The sequence below is a fragment of the Hyperolius riggenbachi genome, chromosome 9 (assembly GCF_040937935.1).
Source record: "Hyperolius riggenbachi isolate aHypRig1 chromosome 9, aHypRig1.pri, whole genome shotgun sequence".
NCBI lineage: Eukaryota > Metazoa > Chordata > Amphibia > Anura > Hyperoliidae > Hyperolius > Hyperolius riggenbachi.
In genome coordinates, this window is record NC_090654.1 from 62834368 (window position 1) to 62852832 (window position 18465).

Genomic DNA, 18465 nt, shown 5'->3' on the forward strand with positions numbered 1-18465 from the left:
GCAGGACCAAGCCATATATATTTCTTGCAAAATGTAAAGAAAGATAAAGCACACTTTGTATGTTGCTAATTAATTCATTATTAATTCATTATCAAATGCATTGAAAAATTGCTGGTTAAACTAAAGCTTATTAGTTTCTAACCCCTCTGCCGCCGCCCCCCCCCCCCCCTTTTGCTGACTCTCACGTGAAATTGATGGCATTGGCGTGGACAGGAAGCACCTGGACATTCAGTGTTCCGTTACACGTGTTACCGCGACTGTCTGTGACCGTAATCTGCAGCTGGTAAACCTGGAGGAAGAAGAAATGCAGCGTAAGACAGGTAAAGGTTGTCCTTTTACTGTTTTGTAATTTTACCAGTGCTGTCAGTTCAATCCATAATATAACACGTTGGGAAAAGTGCGTTATTGCGCATTAATTTCCCTCCTTTAGATCGCACCACACTGTGAGCATAGCCTTACGCTTACTTATTATACTACCCGCTGCAAAGGAACTACCAGCCCCCATTGGAACTGTCTAGGCAGTAAAAAGTTGGGACTTCCAGTATAACATATCTACCATATTTCACATCCAACAACCATGCTATACTCACCGCATTGCTATTTGCAAACCCTGCTGCAGGAGCGCGGACATTTCCTGAACTGGTGATCCTGAAAACTGATGGACTGGGAGAGACGATCTTAAACTGTGGAGAGAGGACAGAATATAGAGAATTCAGTGAGAAGTATCACGCCTGAAGGAGAGCCCGGAAATGTCTGGTGTCCGTGTTATTTTATTTTCCACATGGTGGCATAGCAATAGGTTATGAAGAGGGAGCGACCACACTGGTGCCCATGGACCAGAGGCTCCCACTAAGCGCCCTGCTTCAACTGCTATATTACCTCTTCATTGGTTCTACGCTGGTAATAATCACCTCTATATGTAAATGGAGATAATCATTAACATACTGTCCCCACCTTGATAGGGCCCAAAACTCGCAGTAGGGCCCATAGTAGCTTTTTTGGCTACTTCACGGTTTATATTTTAAAAGCTACGTATACAATTTAGATTTTCCATACCTAAAATAATTGTTGATGCGAACATGTGAACTCGGCGAACCGCCTTAGACTTCAATGGGCAGGCAAACTTTAAAACCTACAAAGACTGTTTCTGGCCACAAAAGTGAGGAAAAAGTTGTTTCAAGGGGTCTAACACCTGGACAGGGGCATGCCAGAGGGGTATCCATGCCAAAAGTCCCCCTAAAAATTACAGAGTTGACGCAAAGTCGCGTTTTAATCCCTAAAGGGCAGAAATCACATTATGCACAGCTCTGGGTGTCAGAAATACAACAGTACTATCAGAATACAGTGAAATAATAATGCACTGGAGTGGTACTGTGCGTGCAACTTAATGTAGCAATAGCAGTAGTGTGCACACAGCTCTGGGTGTCAGTAGGCTGTGGAGTGTCACACAAAAAAAAAACCAGGAAACCAATATGCTAGCCCTCAAAAGGGCTGTTTGGGGTGCTTTCACAGCAAGTGAGGAACAAGAACACAGGCCTAGCTAATGCTTTTCCTACCTATCTGCAGCAAGTCTGACCCAGCCAGCAGAGAATGAATCCAATATTGCCACTGCAACTGCTTTTTGATGGGGGTCGCTACCCGGAAAAGGTAGTATTTGATAACTTCTCAGCCGTTGCTTATGTGTGTGCTGCTGCATTCCCCTTCCGCCTGGCTGCCGCAGTATGTGGGGAGGACGAGCGGGCCCCTCAGAGGCCCCGGGCTCGGGCACACAGGTGACTGCTGCGACCGTGGCCCCTACACCCCTGTATTTTCCACTAGAAATTCTGCCATGACTTGTCAGGAGTATGGCACAATTGTGGTGAATTTCTAACTCAAGGACCGGCACCACACAAGGCAAAGTAAACTCAATTACTTTATTCCCATAAAGACAGCAACAACAGACGCTGTTTCGGCCGCAGGGCCTTTCTCAAGTTGCTCAAAAGTCACACAAGATACAATACATGTCACAAACATATATACCAATATACACACCCCCTTAGGGATGTGTATTAGCCAATCCTGGCAGCAGAAGAAAAACAGACCTGATGGGAGACTGAAAAAGGTCAAAGCAGACCAGTAGAATTAAAAAGTATCAAATATAAACTCACCAATCAGGCGTGCTGCGATGAAACCGCCGCTCTACCGTTAATCCGTATGGCGGCATGACGCTCAATAGTGCGAAGCCACCGCCTCCGATACCCGGAAGTGCCTGGCCACATGACGCGGTCACGTGCTAAGAGGCACATGACCGCGATACACCAATCACAGCGCCCATCTGTCACCCAATGAACACGGAGAGCCGCTCCAGCGTAGTAGCGGTGGGAGGTGCGGCATAACAATATCACCATAGTTACCATCAACATTTCACTGTGTATGAACCACACATACTCACGCCAACACCGCCCGCTGGATCAAAGGCCATCGCTGCACATTTAACTTGCAATGCTGCCAGGTATCTACTGTAAAATAAAAACAGACATATAAAAGTTAAAAACAAAACCAGAAATAGCGTAATAGAGAATACCAGCATTAATCAATAAGGAGTACCAGACAAAGTACAAGCTGACACTGAATATAATTCCTATTAAAAATAACAACTAGTAACAACTAGTTGTTATTTTTAATAGGAATTATATTCAGTGTCAGCTTGTACTTTGTCTGGTACTCCTTATTGATTAATGCTGGTATTCTCTATTACGCTATTTCTGGTTTTGTTTTTAACTTTTATATGTCTGTTTTTATTTTACAGTAGATACCTGGCAGCATTGCAAGTTAAATGTGCAGCGATGGCCTTTGATCCAGCGGGCGGTGTTGGCGTGAGTATGTGCGGTTCATACACAGTGAAATGTTGATGGTAACTATAGTGATATTGTTATGCCGCACCTCCCACCGCTACTACGCTGGAGCGGCTCTCCGTGTCCATTGGGTGACAGATGGGCGCTGTGATTGGTGTAGCGCGGTCATGTGCCTCTTAGCACGTGACCGCGTCATGTGGCCAGGCACTTCCGGGTATCGGAGGCGGTGGCTTCGCACTATTGAGCGTCATGCCGCCATACGGATTAACGGTAGAGCGGTGGTTTCATCGCAGCACGCCTGATTGGTGAGTTTATATTTGATACTTTTCAATTCTACTGGTCTGCTTTGACCTTTTTCAGTCTCCCATCAGGTCCGTTTTTCTTCTGCTGCCAGGATTGGCTAATACACATCCCTAAGGGGGTGTGTATATTGGTATATATGTTTGTGACATGTATTGTATCTTGTGTGACTTTTGAGCAACTTGAGAAAGGCCCTGCGGCCGAAACAGCGTCTGTTGTTGCTGTCTTTATGGGAATAAAGTAATTGAGTTTACTTTGCCTTGTGTGGTGCCGGTCCTTGAGTTAGAAACTGTTGTGACCCCTTGAGTACTGGGGTGGGACCGTGGCACACCATTTTCGATTACTCACATTGGTGCTCCTGATTCTCTGTGGCTTCTACGATAACGTACTCATTTCAGAGAGGCACAATGACGGAGACGGAAGTACAAGCTGATGACACTTTCTTTTATTCTGGAGTGCAAGCCGCCTCTATCCTGGCATCTGTGGGGACTGGCACGCCCTTCCTTGCTAAACCTGATGTTAAACCTTTACAGGTTGAATTTGAATCCTGCAACAAAACTCTCATCAGCCTTGATTTACACGCTAAGACACTGGCAGATTACTGCAGGGCGAGGAGAATACCTAGAGGTGTGAGAGCTCATGTTGCTCCATCTCTTTTTTCCAATGATGTAGAGTTTTGTGGAGTGTGGGAAAGAATTTGGAATAAGGCATCATATGATGCCATGCTACACACCATAGTCCGCATTCAGAAGGAGATTCCTGTCTTGGTGACAAAGATCAGTGACATTAAAAAGTCTATTAAAGGACACCTGTCGGAAGAAGATTTTACAAATTATATCCAATCTGTGGAGAAAAAGATGGAGGTGTTTACAAAATCCTTGGAGGAGGTTAAACGTTCCAGGTTTAACCGGGACAAGGCAGATTACGAGACTGGATACGTATATCCCTGGCAAAAGGTTACTCCACCTTCTCCTCAGAAACCACAACGGCGTCAGAGGAGATTTCCAGCTAAACGACGCCCTGGAGGTGGGGCTTCCGGTACTGGCTCCTCTGATGAGGCTAATACACCAAGGGATGCTTCCCCGAGTCACCCCCAAGACGTAGGAGGAGACGGGGGGGGGGGGGGGGGGGGGCGTCGGTGGAGGTCCAAAAGGAAAGCCTCCAGTGAAAGTCATGAACCTCAGGCCCAGGAAGGGCCATTAACAGAAGGGACATTAGTGGTAAATATCTCTTCTTATGGTTTAACTGCAATAGAGGAACAGGTTTTGAACTATGGACTATCCTTCAGTCTGACTAATTTACCTGATTTCTTTCAGCTGGAACAGGACTTATATTGTTTTTTCCGTACTTTGAAATTGAAGCAATTCTTTAATAACTTACCTCCTGTGCGATCCTTTGGTGGTGAAGAGAGTCAGGAGGACACTAGGTTATATTTGCGTGATACTGGCTTGCGCAATAGTAGTACGTTTAAACCTCCAAGTCACGCTCTCATCGATACATATATCAAAAAGGTTAATGATGATCTGATGGTACTTGAAAAAAACTTTAGAGATGGTCATTTTAGAATTAATAGAAATCTTACTAAAATAGAATACTCTGCATTGCGTTCCCTCCATGAAAACCCAGATATCATTGTATGCCCAGCTGATAAAGGCGGGGCGGTGGTTGTCATGGATCGCTTGCAATATGACCAAGAAATCGAACGACAATTGTCAGATTCTAATGTCTATGTTCCTTTACCACATGATCCACTACCATGTATAAAACGTTGTATTTCCAGGGTGGTACAGGTGGCGGTGTCAAAGGATCTGATTGATGATGACTTGGGCCGATTTTTGCAACGGCAGAACCCCTCCACGCCACATTTCTATATTTTACCCAAAATTCATAAAACACTGTTACGTCCTCCTGGACGTCCTATTGTGGCGGGAGTGGGTTCTGTCTTTGTCCCTTTGGCCCAATACCTTGATAAGCTTCTACAGCCTATTGTTCAGTCTATTGATTCCTATCTGAGGGATACAGGAATGTTTTTGGACAAACTTCATTCCTTGCCTCCCCTGGAGGAGGACATGATTTTTGTGACTCTGGATGTGGAAAGCCTCTACACCTCCATCCCCCATGATCAGGGGAGGACTGGAACCCTTTGGCCTGGGGGGACAACACAACCTAGAGGCCCATTCACGACAGCACCAGCCTGCGCACAAGCCCCCCCCTTAACTTCACTAGGACCCAATCCTGCACCCCTAACCCCAGCCTGCATTCCCCCCCCCCCATTTCACTTCACTATGATCCACAGACTGCACATACTCATTCCTCCCAATACTATTTCGCTTCGCTATGACACCTCCACAACACACACAGGAATTGACAGGCGGCAGAAACATAGCCATTATGACAACCTGACCGGTGTCCAGCAGCAAGCAAGGGTCCCGCTTTCCACTTCCTCGCGTCTCTCAGCCAGGTCACAGCTGGTTGTCTCGTCTTACACACACGTCCCAAATTTTGGAGCCATAAAAAAGGGACACCAACACCTGACCTATACCTTTAACCATGTCACAATTTAACAAGCTGCACACACCCTCCTCTTTACAGTTCCCTGGTGTCTAGTGCTCCCCATGGGACTCTGTACCAATTTTTTAAAAACTTTTTAAACTAAACTCTTAAGGGAGGTTCGTTATAGGATACCTTAGCCCTAATTTAAAAATGATGCCCTGTGTGTATGGGGAGGGGCGCATAGGCTTACCACATCTCTTGTGGCCGTGCGTCTTCAACGGTTCACCCGCTGTGCCTCACGTTTCTGGTTGGCACCCTTTGACCTGGACATACTGTGCTGCACATGCGCAGTATGTCCTATTGGGCTTTCTGTGATGGCACTCGTCAGCACATGCCCGGTATGTGCTCCCCCGTGCCGTCACAGAAAGCCCAATAGGACATACTGCGCATGTGCAGGGCAGTATGTCATGGACAAAAGGTGCACCTCCCTACACACAGGGCATTATTTTTAGATTTAAATTAAGGCTAAGGTATCCTTTAATTGTGTGGGCTTTTGGGTGTGAGCAGGAGCTTAGTAGCCACCCCCCAGTCTATATGGAGGCCTCCATTTTGTCTCTCACCTTGCCAGAGAACCACAGTGATGTCCCTGACAGCCGTAATGCATACCTAGGAGGTGTAATACAAGCTGGGAGCTGTAACTGCATCAATTAACTACAATTCCCAGCATGCATTGTGGCTGCCAGGGACACAGAATGTCACTGTGGGAATTTCAACCTGCAGCACAGAGACCCATAAAATGGAGGCCTCCATATGGGGTGGGGTGGGGGGGGGGGGGGGTACTAAGCAGCCCCCATAAGTATTTTACTTAGTAAATACACACGGCATCCAAAAGCCTACACAGGTAACAAACCTTGCTTAACATACTGAATATTCTGGTGATTAATGAAACAAACAGGTTGCTCACCAGTGTTAGTTGCTGATTTGATATGCAGAGCAAGCCTGTGCACCCTCAGGAAGGATCATCTACTTCTATAGGGATGCCTGCGTTCTCTCAGCTACTCCACGTCACAAAACTTCTCTCAATAAACATTCCTTTTAGCCTTGCAGGGTCGGGTGACAGCGATCTCTGCCTGTGCTGAATAGCACAGGAGACCTTGATGATAAGAGGACAGGACCAGAGAGTTGTGAGGCTGAGCTATAAAGTAGTAACGTATACAGCCTAACAGCCTAGAGACTCCAAGCTAAACAGAGCGCAGAGAGAGCAGAACAACTGCACAGCCAGAGTCAGCCTCACAACTCTTGGAGCACGCTCAGCCCATCACACAGATCTGCCACCAGGAAGAAGAGTGGCTGCGTGTGTTCAACTTTTAAACCTGTTCTGGCGCCTGGTACTGCAGCAATCGGAAGGCTGCTAGTCAGGGGGAGAGAGATCGTGGTCACTGCAGCTAGAGCCAGCCGGGTGTGTCTGCAGTACACTATTCCTGACAGCCAGGAGGACTGAGCCGGTGACCGGCCAAAGACAAACAGTAAGTCTGTGACGGGGGCGGGCCAGGCAGGGGGCTGGCTTTGAAGTGAGAGGCGCGGCTGCAGTAGTACACTAATTGCGAGGCTGCAGCTGCGCACACAGGCTCTCTGTCACTGCGATGCGGTCTGCATCTATCCTGCAGTGACCTGCACAGCTCATCGGCCCTAATTACTTAGAACCAGGGCGGCCCGGGGGGCAATTGCCTCCCGTCCCCCCGGGCCAGTCCGCCCCTGCCCATGATGGAGGTGTGGAGGCAATTGACTGGTACATCATGACACATACGGATTGTACGGAGGCACAGCGCAAGTTTCTGATTGAGTTGCTTAAGATTGTTTTGTTTCATAATTACTTTGAGTTTAAGGGGCGGTTTTTTGGTCAACTACGGGGAACAGCTATGGGATCGAACGTGGCCCCCTCCTACGCAAATTTATTTATGGGATTGTATGAGGAAACATTTATTTATCTCAATCCCTTGTTCCGCCAGCACTCTGTTTGCTGGTGGCGTTATATTGATGATGTCTTTTGCGTGTGGAGGGGGCCACGTTCTACGCTGGATGCTTTCATCCAGCAGGTCCATGAGCAATGCCCACCCATTAGACTCACAGCTGATTGTGACCATGACAGCATTTCCTTTTTGGATGTCCGGGTCTATCGTGGGGTAGATGGAATAGCTACTGATCTCTTCTCCAAACCCACGGACAGGAATTCGACACTACATTTCTCTAGTTTTCATCCTGAGGGGGTTAAAAAAAGTATCCCCCGGAGCCAATTTATTAGGGTCAGTAAAATAGTGAGTGAGCCTGGGGTGTGTGAGACACGGAAGATCCAGTTGGCACAAAAATTTAGGATGAGGGGATATCCAGAGGAAACTCTGCATACCTCTACCTCTACACGTCGGGTTAAACCAAAAAATGTTTTGCGCGTTCCATTTGTATCTACTTATAATACGTGCAGTGATGTGATAACAAGAAGTTTACGTAAACACTGGCACATTTAACGCGACGGGTTACCTCGAGTACCAGAGTTCCGTTATCCCCCTTTAATGTCATTTCGGAGAGCACCTACGGTTAGGGACAAATTACGTGTGCGACCGGCTCCCACCCCCCAGGCGCTTACTGGTAGAACAGGTATGTTCCCTTGCATGTCATGTCACATGTGTGGCAATGTGACAAAGGGCAATACCTTCCAGCACCCAACCTCTGGCACGACTTATTACATCAGGGGAAGATATACATGTGACTCTACATTTGTTGTTTACTTATTAAAATGCCCGTGTAGCAGCATATATGTAGGCATGACTACACAGAGTCTAAAAAGCCGTATATCGGCTCACAAAACAGCTATAAGACACTCTACTGGGGGACAGGCGGTGGCAGAACATTTTTCTGCATGTGGCCACGGTGTCTCCCAGTTGAGGGTCACGGTAATAGATGGAGTTCCCCCGGGTTGGAAGGGAGGTGACAAAACTAAGGAACTATTACGCAGGGAGGCGGGGTGGATCAGGCGCCTAGATGCAATGGGTAGGGCAGGTTTGAACAGGGAATACGACTTAGGTTTTTGCATATGAAACATACTAGTTGTTATTTTTAATAGGAATTATATTCAGTGTCAGCTTGTACTTTGTCTGGTACTCCTTATTGATTAATGCTGGTATTCTCTATTACGCTATTTCTGGTTTTGTTTTTAACTTTTATATGTCTGTTTTTATTTTACAGTAGATACCTGGCAGCATTGCAAGTTAAATGTGCAGCGATGGCCTTTGATCCAGCGGGCGGTGTTGGCGTGAGTATGTGCGGTTCATACACAGTGAAATGTTGATGGTAACTATGGTGATATTGTTATGCTGCACCTCCCACCGCTACTACGCTGGAGCGGCTCTCCGTGTCCATTGGGTGACAGATGGGCGCTGTGATTGGTGTAGCGCGGTCATGTGCCTCTTAGCACGTGACCGCGTCATGTGGCCAGGCACTTCCGGGTATCGGAGGCGGTGGCTTCGCACTATTGAGCGTCATGCCGCCATACGGATTAACTGTAGAGCGGCGGTTTCATCGCAGCACGCCTGATTGGTGAGTTTATATTTGATACTTTTCAATTCTACTGGTCTGCTTTGACCTTTTTCAGTCTCCCATCAGGTCCGTTTTTCTTCTGCTGCCAGGATTGGCTAATACACATCCCTAAGGGGGTGTGTATATTGGTATATATGTTTGTGACATGTATTGTATCTTGTGTGACTTTTGAGCAACTTGAGAAAGGCCCTGCGGCCGAAACAGCGTCTGTTGTTGCTGTCTTTATGAGAATAAAGTAATTGAGTTTACTTTGCCTTGTGTGGTGCCGGTCCTTGAGTTAGAAACTGTTGTGACCCCTTGAGTACTGGGGTGGGACCGTGGCACACCATTTTCGATTACTCACATTGGTGCTCCTGATTCTCTGTGGCTTCTAATTGTGGTGAATTTGAAATTTGGTATGGGAGTAAAAAAATGGACAGTAAAATATTTTGTTTTCAAAACATTTTATTAGCAAAAGCTAATAAAGGGGTTAAACAAACTGCGTTGAATATACAACCGCGTATTGAAAATGTTTTATTTCATTTTTAAAGGATACCTGAGTTAAAGAAGATTGTGAGAACCGCTGTCCCCCTCCGTTCTCTCACAAAAGCCATCGGAAGCTGATTCCGGGTCAACAAGGTAAGGCAATAATGCACAAGCGTTAGGCCCAGCGGCGTGCATCCCTGATTGCGCTACAGTAGCAGGAAGCACTCTGTGCCTGCGCACTACATCACAGCTCATAGTGTGCATGCGCGGATTGCTAAAATCAGGGACGGTCCTACCGTAAAGCCACCTGAATTCCGTGATTCAGGTAGCAAAATCTAGGGGGTGGCGTTTGGATACACAGTTTGGGCCACCTGGCGCCTGCCTCCTCTCTACTCTCCCGCCCGCCTTCCTCGCACACACACTACTCCTCCTCCATGCATCCCTGAATCTCCATCCTCATTCCAATGGTGGCACCTGCCGCCCTTCCCTATGACATCATAAGCAGGTCAGGTGTCGATATATGCCTCTTATCAAGGTATGCTACGGTAAAACCCCATCTCCCATGAGAGCTCACCATAGTAAGTCAGAGGGGAAGCTTTGGCACACCCAATAAACCCGCTGCTCCATTTGCTAACTGGTGCCGATGGTCTCGTGGGCAGGACCACAGCACCATCATTGGACCAATCACTGCACTTGATCAATAGCAGTGACATCAGATAGGTCATTGCTACTGACATCCTTCAAAGTTTGCTTCAGGAAACAGAAAGTTGAGAACCGGCCCTGACTAAACTTCAGAAGGAAGTGACTTTAATTGGCCCAGTTCCAAGCTGCATACTGTTTGCATGAAATTTGTATGCAAGCCAGAATCCATCTCTGTTAGATAGCAACAGTGGAGGTGGCGGTACAACAGCAGTGGACTGGCTGTGGAGAGACACCAGCAAAGAAACAGTAATAGTCTATATACTGTGTATAACACCGCATACATAAAGAATAATACTATATACAATAATACATTTCGCTTTCAGATGTGTCATAAGTAAATTTTCAGTTACACTTATCTTATCATTTTAAAATTCGTTTTTATAAGTATAATGCTTCAATATCATTTTCAAGCTTATTGTATTACAAATATATCGCTTTTGGTATTAACCTCAGGGGCGTAGCAATAGGGGTTGCAGAGGTAGCGACCGCATCAGGGCGCTTGGGCCAGAGGGGCCCCGAAGGGCCCTTCCTCAACTACAGTATTAGCTCACTATTGGTCCTCTGCTGGTAATAATCACTTCCATAGATGCTTTGAATAGTGGTAATCCTTAACAAACTGCTCCCCATCCCCTTCTTGCACCTCTGACACTGTAGTTGCCATTGGCAGGTTTTTGGTGCGCCATATCAATTGTTATGTATAGAGTGCTTAGGGGGGCCCCATTGTAAAACTTGCATCGGGGCCCACAGCTACTTAGCTATGCCACTAATTAACCTTGTTTTCAGAATTATAATGCGTAAATTATAGTTTTCAGATTTATTATCTTACAAATATATCGCTCTTATTATTACTGTTAGTTTAAGATTTTTAATGCGTAGGTGATTGTAAGGCTATTTATTCTATTATACTGTAAATATATAGCTTTTTCTATTTAAAATATTTTTCATGCGTACGTGATTGTAAGGCTATTTATTCTATTACAAATATATATTTGTAATATATAAAATTATTCTTATTTAAGTTATTTGTAGTGAAGTATTTTACGGTATCAAATATATTATTGTTTCTATGTGTGTAAGGGTGTTTGTGCAGTGGGGATGGTTAGGGATCACCAGGGGGTGATTAGGGTCAGGCACCACCAGGAGGATGGTTAGGTTTAGGCACCACCAGGGGGGTGGTTAGGGTTAGGCACCACCGGGTGGGTGGTTAGGGTTAGGCACCACCGGGGGGTGGTTAGGGTTAGGCACCACCGGGGGGTGGTTAGGGTTAGGCACCACCGGGGGGTGGTTAGGGTTAGGCACCACCGGGGGGTGGTTACGGTTAGGCACCACCAGGGGGTGGTTAAGGGTAGGCACGACCAGGTGGGTGGTTAGGCATGTGTAAATATCGTTAGAAACAATAATATATTTGATACCGTAAAATACTTTTTTGTTTTGTTTTAATACTCTAATTCCCTATAAACTGAACAAGCCTCGCCCACAGCTTTTCAGAGAGCCTTGGCACTCAGTCCCAGGTAGCAGGGGCTTATGGGAGCTCAGTCTGGGCAGGAGGAGGCAGGGGCGTAACTAGGCCCCACCGGGCCCCCCTGCAGAATTTCAGGGCGGGAACCCCCCCCCCCCCCCGGGCCCGCTCGTGGCCGTTTCGTGGGGGCTGGAGGGGTGGCAGCATGAGGGGAAAGCCTTGGCCACAGTCGGCGGAGAGAGGGGAAGTTTCCCCCCTCTCCCTCACCTCGGGGCTCTCCCGTCTGCGCTCCCCTCCAGCTTCCGTAAGTGACGTCAGCTGCTAGAGCGAGGAGTCTGCGGTGGATCGCACGGAAGAAGGTATGTATCTGCCCGACGCTGCCCGCTGCCCACGCTATATCTAGCTGGAGGGGAGCGCAGAGCCCCGAGGTGAGGGAGAGGGGGGGAACTTCCCCTCTCCCCGCCGACTGTGGCCAAGGCTTTCCCCACATGCTGCCACCCCTCCAGCCCCCACAAAACGCCCCCCCCCCCCCCCCGCGGTAGTATGGGCTGCAGGGCCTATTGTTACGCCACTGGGAGGAGGAGGTTACTAGCCATTGATTTCAGAGGCAGAGGGGAGGAGGGAGGAGGAGAGGGGGGTGAATTTACACACAGGCAAGCTGATAGCATCTCCAGCCCTCAGGCCTGTGACAAACAGAACATGGCTGTCCTCATTGTATCACAGCAATAAATAATCATAAGCTTTTAAAGCTGTCTGCAGCTAGATTTGCTGTGTTCCTTATACTTATGAAAACAAATTTTAAAACGATAAAATAAGTGAAGACGAAAATTTAATTATAACACTCCTGAAAGCGAAATTTAAAAATGATAAAATAAGTTAAACAGAAAGTCAAAATGAATTCTTAAAGGATATTTGTCATAAACCTTATTCTGAAAACGAAAAGTTTTGTTATCACGATCACTGCAACCGTTATTTGTCGGGGGCCCTAATTTCTTCTCTGGCGTCCAATAGCCGATATTTTGCATTGCAACCTATAGTGTGCCCTTTTTGTCCATTAGCCATATACGCCCATTTTTTTCTTCTTCCCGACAGGACACGTGACATCAGGCTGCATTTGAATGAGCAACTGCATGGATGGGCAGGACCTAAATATAGGCAGGTTACACAACTTGCATTCAGAGCAGATGCAACAAAATGCTGGATGTTGGCACTCGTCAAACATCCTCCATTTTGTTGCATCTGTTTTGAATGCAAGTTGTGTAACCTGCCTATAATTGGGCTCTGCACATCCATGCAGTTGGTCATTCATATGCAGCCTGCCTTGGGAAGTGCTTTCACTTCTTCATGCTATATAACAGTGCCTGGCACTGGTAATGCCACATAGACTCAGATGCAACAAATCCAAAGTTCTTCCTACACAAGGGAAAACTTACCGTCACCGGCAGATACTTGGGCTGCCGTAACACCACGGTGTAGATGACACTGGATGCCGGAACGTTGGAGTAGACCTGGACTTTGTCACCAACTGTTGGCAAACCATTATACATGTTTCTGTTAGTGTCTCAAAAATACACACCGGTATTTACAGTATGTTTTTATACAGGAAATGTATTGAAAATAACTTAATGAATAAAATAGCTTAACCTACAATATTAATTTCTAAATGATTTAGTCAGTGTTTGCCCATTGCAAAATCTTTCCTCTCCCTGATCTACATTCTGAAATGTATCAGAGGAGGCAACATCTTTGGATTTAGCAGGTGATATTTGCAGAATATTTGATTACTGCAAGTTCCGAAGCCAGTACCTAGTATCCTAGACTGCTGGGAGGGTCCACATAACTAATTCCACATAACTAATCAGTCTAGGTCAGGGGTGTCAAACTCAAATACAAAGTGGGCCAAAATTGTACACTGAGACCTAGTCAGGGGCCAACCTCAATGTCTACTGGCCGCCTTCTACCCTTATAAACTTCTCTGGTGTCTAGTAGACCTCCCTCCCCTATACAGTTCCCTGGTGTCTAGAGACCCCCACCCTCCCCTATACAATTCCCCAGTGTTTAGTGCTTTCCCCCTACCTCCCCATATGGCTACCCTGGTGTTCTAGGGCTTCACCTCCAATATAGCTTCCCTGATTGTCTGGAGCGGGCCAAACATAATGCAAAGTGGGGAAACCACTTGAGGGCCACATTTAATGGCTCTGAGGGTCAAATTTGGCCAGGGGGCCGGAGTTTGACATGTATGGTCTAGGTCAGGCATGGGCAAACTCGGCCCTCCAGCTGTTACGGAACTACAAGTCCCACAATGCATTTGCCTTTATGAGTCATGATTGTGGTTGTCAGACTCCTGCAATGCCACAGCTGGAGGGCCAAGTTTGCCCATGCCTGGTCTAGGTTAAACATCACTAGGAGGGCAGGACTACATTTATTATACAGCAGTGTATGGATATAGGTAGTACTTCTGATGCTGAAACCAGGAAAATGACTATAAAAGTGGGTATCCTGAATACTGTACTGCAATCTACTATGTGTCACTGCAGTGCCATTTTAAAGGGACCCTGAACAGAGCCCAAAAACGGAGCAATGAAATTACGCGGGGCTTCCTCCAGCCCCCATAGCCCATGAGGTCCCTCTGCGCCTTTTGGGTCCCCTCCCTCCTCCTGCTGGGGGCTCCATAAGTTGTGCGACCTCGCCAGGAGTCATGCGCAATTGCGCATGGGTGGCCCATCCAGGGGAAATGAGAATGCCAAGAGGGGACAAGGAAGTCTCAATAGGATCCAGAGCCTTCCCTCTCAATAGGTGAGAATCTGACTTTCTTTTTTTTTATCACTACAGATTTTCTTGAACCCTTGTCACTGGAAATGAGAAATGGTGCTGTGTAGTCACATGACTATCATGCAGTGCTGTAAAGTTGCTGAGGCTGCTCATTGACCTGGCAGTGGGCCTGGGAACTTCCCCTCTTACCTTGGCTGGAGAATTGAGGTTCACACTGTGGTTCTGGGACGTCATTTATAACTTTGACAAACAGATAACCAACAACCTTCTCAGTGCCGCACTGAGCTGTGATCTCCAGGACGTACTCATTCACTACTTCTGCATTCAGGGCCGCCGTTCTGCTGAGGGTGATCTAATACACAGAACACACCATGAGACTAATCACCGATACCGAACAATACTCCATGGGTCTGATGCATTGATGGATGCAATGGCTGAAACCCCTCTCCTCCAGCTTCTGGAGAACTACAGGTCCCAGCACAGCGGAGTAGCATCAATTCATGGGCCCCGCAGCAAAACTTTGATGCCCCCTCCTCCCCCTTGTTCACACCCCTTCCCTTGCCTCCCCTTGGTACCCTTCATGGCCTTGGGGACCATCCCACAAGGGTCATGAAGATCTTGATCTTCACAACCATCACAAGTGTAGCTACAGAAACACCTGATCTGAGGTATAGTCCCCTGAGGTATAGTCAGAGGAAGGGAAGGTTAGTAGATGGGCGGCTCCCTGTTAGGTCGGCATCTGCTTGCGCTTCACCATGCGGCTCACTGAGTCACACTGACTTCACACGGAATGTACTGCGCAGGCGCAGAACTACTGCAATCGCAGGAGGGCCCATCTACTCCCTGCCCCAGCACACACTACAAGCCACTGACACATGTATGCATTATACATAAACAATTTTTTAATTCTTTTTTATTACCTGTTTTTTTGTTGTTTGTTTTTTGCATTATTACATGTTATTACCCGGGTAGCTGGATTTGCAAAGCTGTATTTCTGTTCTTATGACAGATATTGCTTGCCTGAGAGAAAAGAAAGTTTTCAACCTGTGTAGACTCTTCCCTCAAGGAAGATAGGAAGACAAGGTCTACCTTCCCGTTGAGTACAGCGCCACCTCTTCCCACCTCCTCCCTGTGCTCCACAGAAGGGAACAGAGGGATGTGGTAGGTGAGGTCAGGTGATCTGCTCTGTGCTGGGAAAGCAACTCTCACTTTACTGGCAGCTCTGTACTTTATAGATATCTGGGTCATGTAACTAACTTTTCCAAAAGGAATTTCTCTGGAATGACTGCATCAAATTTGAAAATTGTACAAGTAATCACACAGCCCCCGTTTCAACGCTACTACCAGTGGCTCAAAATATTGGTCGCATACATTCAGAACAGTGCTGTAATCTATAAAAGGAAGATACCAGTTGATATATGAAAGAATATGCCTTAATACTGTAATCACACAAGATTTTTTTTTTCATTTGAGGATAGTGACCAATCATGCTTTTAACTATGTTGGTGGCAAGGGCCTGAAAACTAGAATAACTATGGAACGGAAAACTTTGGTACAATTGATATCATTTATTATCAGAGGTATAACTGCAGGGGCTGCTAGCCTTCTCTCCCTCCCATGCTCCAGATCAGGTGTTTTTGTGGCTCAGGATTGGATCTACCCCACAGGAGCCTATAGGCACAGATATCCTGGCACCCTAGGCTTTGCCCTCCGTGAACCTAAAACCCCCCACCAAACTGCACTGTAAGTGTGCTGGCAGTCCTAGCTGTCACTTCTCCCTTACTTCCCTTGCCTGTCATAGGCAGCTACAGGTGCCCCTTAGGATTAGGTAGCCAGAAGTACCTTCAATATTAAGTAGCTAGAGGTGCCCCCAAGTATTAGGTAGCTAGAAGAACCTCAGTATTAAGTAATTAGAGGTGCTCCTGACTGAAGGGAGATCTCATCAGTGGAATGCCAAGAGCAGGGAGAGTAACTTTTCATTTACACTTTCATCAGGACTCTGCATAGAGGAGAGAGGGAGGCACTTGGGGACTGGAGAGAGCCGCCTTTCCATCATCAGGCGCCTGTAGGCACTTGCCTACAATGCCTTATGGTAAATATGTCCCTGTTGTGGCTACACTTGTTATGGGTGTGAAGATCCTGATGGCCACACTTGTTTTATGACCCTTACAAGATGGGCCTCCAAGCTGTGTGGGTCACCCAGGGGAAGCAAGGGAAGGATTGTGAACATTAAGGTGGGGAGGGGGGGTCCAAGTTTTTGCTGGGAGCCCATGATTTGTAGTTATGCCTGTGGTATAGAATACAATATCCCTAAAGCAGGGTTAGTCTGAGATATTGGCCTCGATTCATAAAGCATTACCTCATGCGGTAATGCTGAAAACAGCAGACTTTACCGACCATTTAGCAAAATGTCAATTCATAAAGGCTGTTACCGCATGAAAAGCTGACATTACCGACCAGGGAGATAAATTACCGACTTGGCTGCAGTTACCGACAACACATGTCAGTAAATTGTCAGCAAATGTCAATTCATAAAGCCTTCAACAAGTGGTAAGCCTGGCGGTAGTTACCGACACCTCTGGTGAGGTCTTAACACCTTACCGACAGCTCTGACAGCTCTGATTAATGCAAAAGTGCAGAGAGCCGAAGTCTGTTTGAGTCATCAGTGGAGAGAGCCAGAGAGCCCTCTGTGTGAATCATTTGAGCAGGCAGGGAAAGACTGTGTGACTCATCTGTCTGAGTCATCAGTGGGAGAGCCAGAGAGAGCCATCTGTGTGATTCATTTCTGCAGGGCAAAGAGAGAATCGAGACACTCTACCGCTCAATGGGCTGCGGTAATTTACCAACCTCCAAGGGCAGCTGGGGAAATCTTTATGAATTAGCACACAGACCGGGAAAATACCGAGTGCGGTATTTTCCCGACAAGATTTTTTTATCGCACTGCTGCTTATGAATCGAGGCCATTGTGATTTGTACATTGCTAACCTGATTTTTTAAAAAGCTTTTGCAACCAATAATGCATGCTGTTTAAAGCGGAATATAACCCTGCATTTCAACTTTGCTCTAAAACATTATTTACAGTATATTATATGCAACCAGCATTTTTTTTTTTACTAGACCAGCATTGGAAGGGTTACACAGGGCTTTAAAGTCCCTAGAGATTTCTGCAACCGAATCCGAACTTGAGTTAGATACTTTTTGTTTACAAATATGTGTTTATTATGACTCATCTCTCTCACTGAGAAGGAGCTTGGAGGACAGCCAAAGAGATGTATCTATTGATAAACAGTTACACACTAACTAAATAGAATGTAACCATCTGAATGTCTGCACGGAACTTAAAACCTCTGTGTTTAACCCTTCCAATGCTGGTCTAGTAAAAAAAAAATGCTTTTTGCATATAATATGCTGTAAATAATGTTTTAGAGCAAAGTTGAAATGCAGGGTTATATTCCGCTTTAATTCATCATCTTGTTTGTCGTATCACACACACACAAACATTTGCATGCACCCCCCCATAAAAAGTATGCTTCACTGCCACTGTTAGCTCCTGGGTTTTGCGGTAATGCATGCAGTGCATTAAAATGCATCATGCTGTTATACCACAATGCACCCACTGCACTGAGAACGATGCATAAGTGGAGCATGGCAGTAAGGCAAGCCATGTAACAAAGCGGATGCTGTGCCGCAACACACCACTCTGAGCCTCGCCTTTGTGTAGAATATTTTGCCATTGTGCATTACGGTGACTAGACTGACCTCTAGATCATAAGTGGAAGGACCAGCCACAGTCTGCGTCGGCATGTTGAAGTAAGTGCTGGGCGGAGTGACTTGGGTGATGGTGACGGT

At 46.5% G+C, this 18465-nt stretch overlaps 1 protein-coding gene across 1 annotated transcript in view; it reads right to left on the bottom strand.

Annotated features, from left to right (window-relative positions):
- LOC137533436 (cadherin-related family member 4-like) overlaps nt 1-18420 on the bottom strand; it is an 84985-nt gene extending 66565 nt beyond the window's left edge. The window contains exons 1-5 of the mRNA XM_068254827.1: nt 18376-18420; nt 14806-14968; nt 13278-13369; nt 591-683; nt 186-289 (exon numbers count right to left, since the gene is read on the bottom strand). Coding sequence (XP_068110928.1) covers nt 186-289; nt 591-683; nt 13278-13369; nt 14806-14968; nt 18376-18420 — 497 coding nt within the window. The remainder of the gene's footprint in view (nt 1-185; nt 290-590; nt 684-13277; nt 13370-14805; nt 14969-18375) is intronic.
- Nucleotides 18421-18465: the final 45 nt, after the last annotated feature.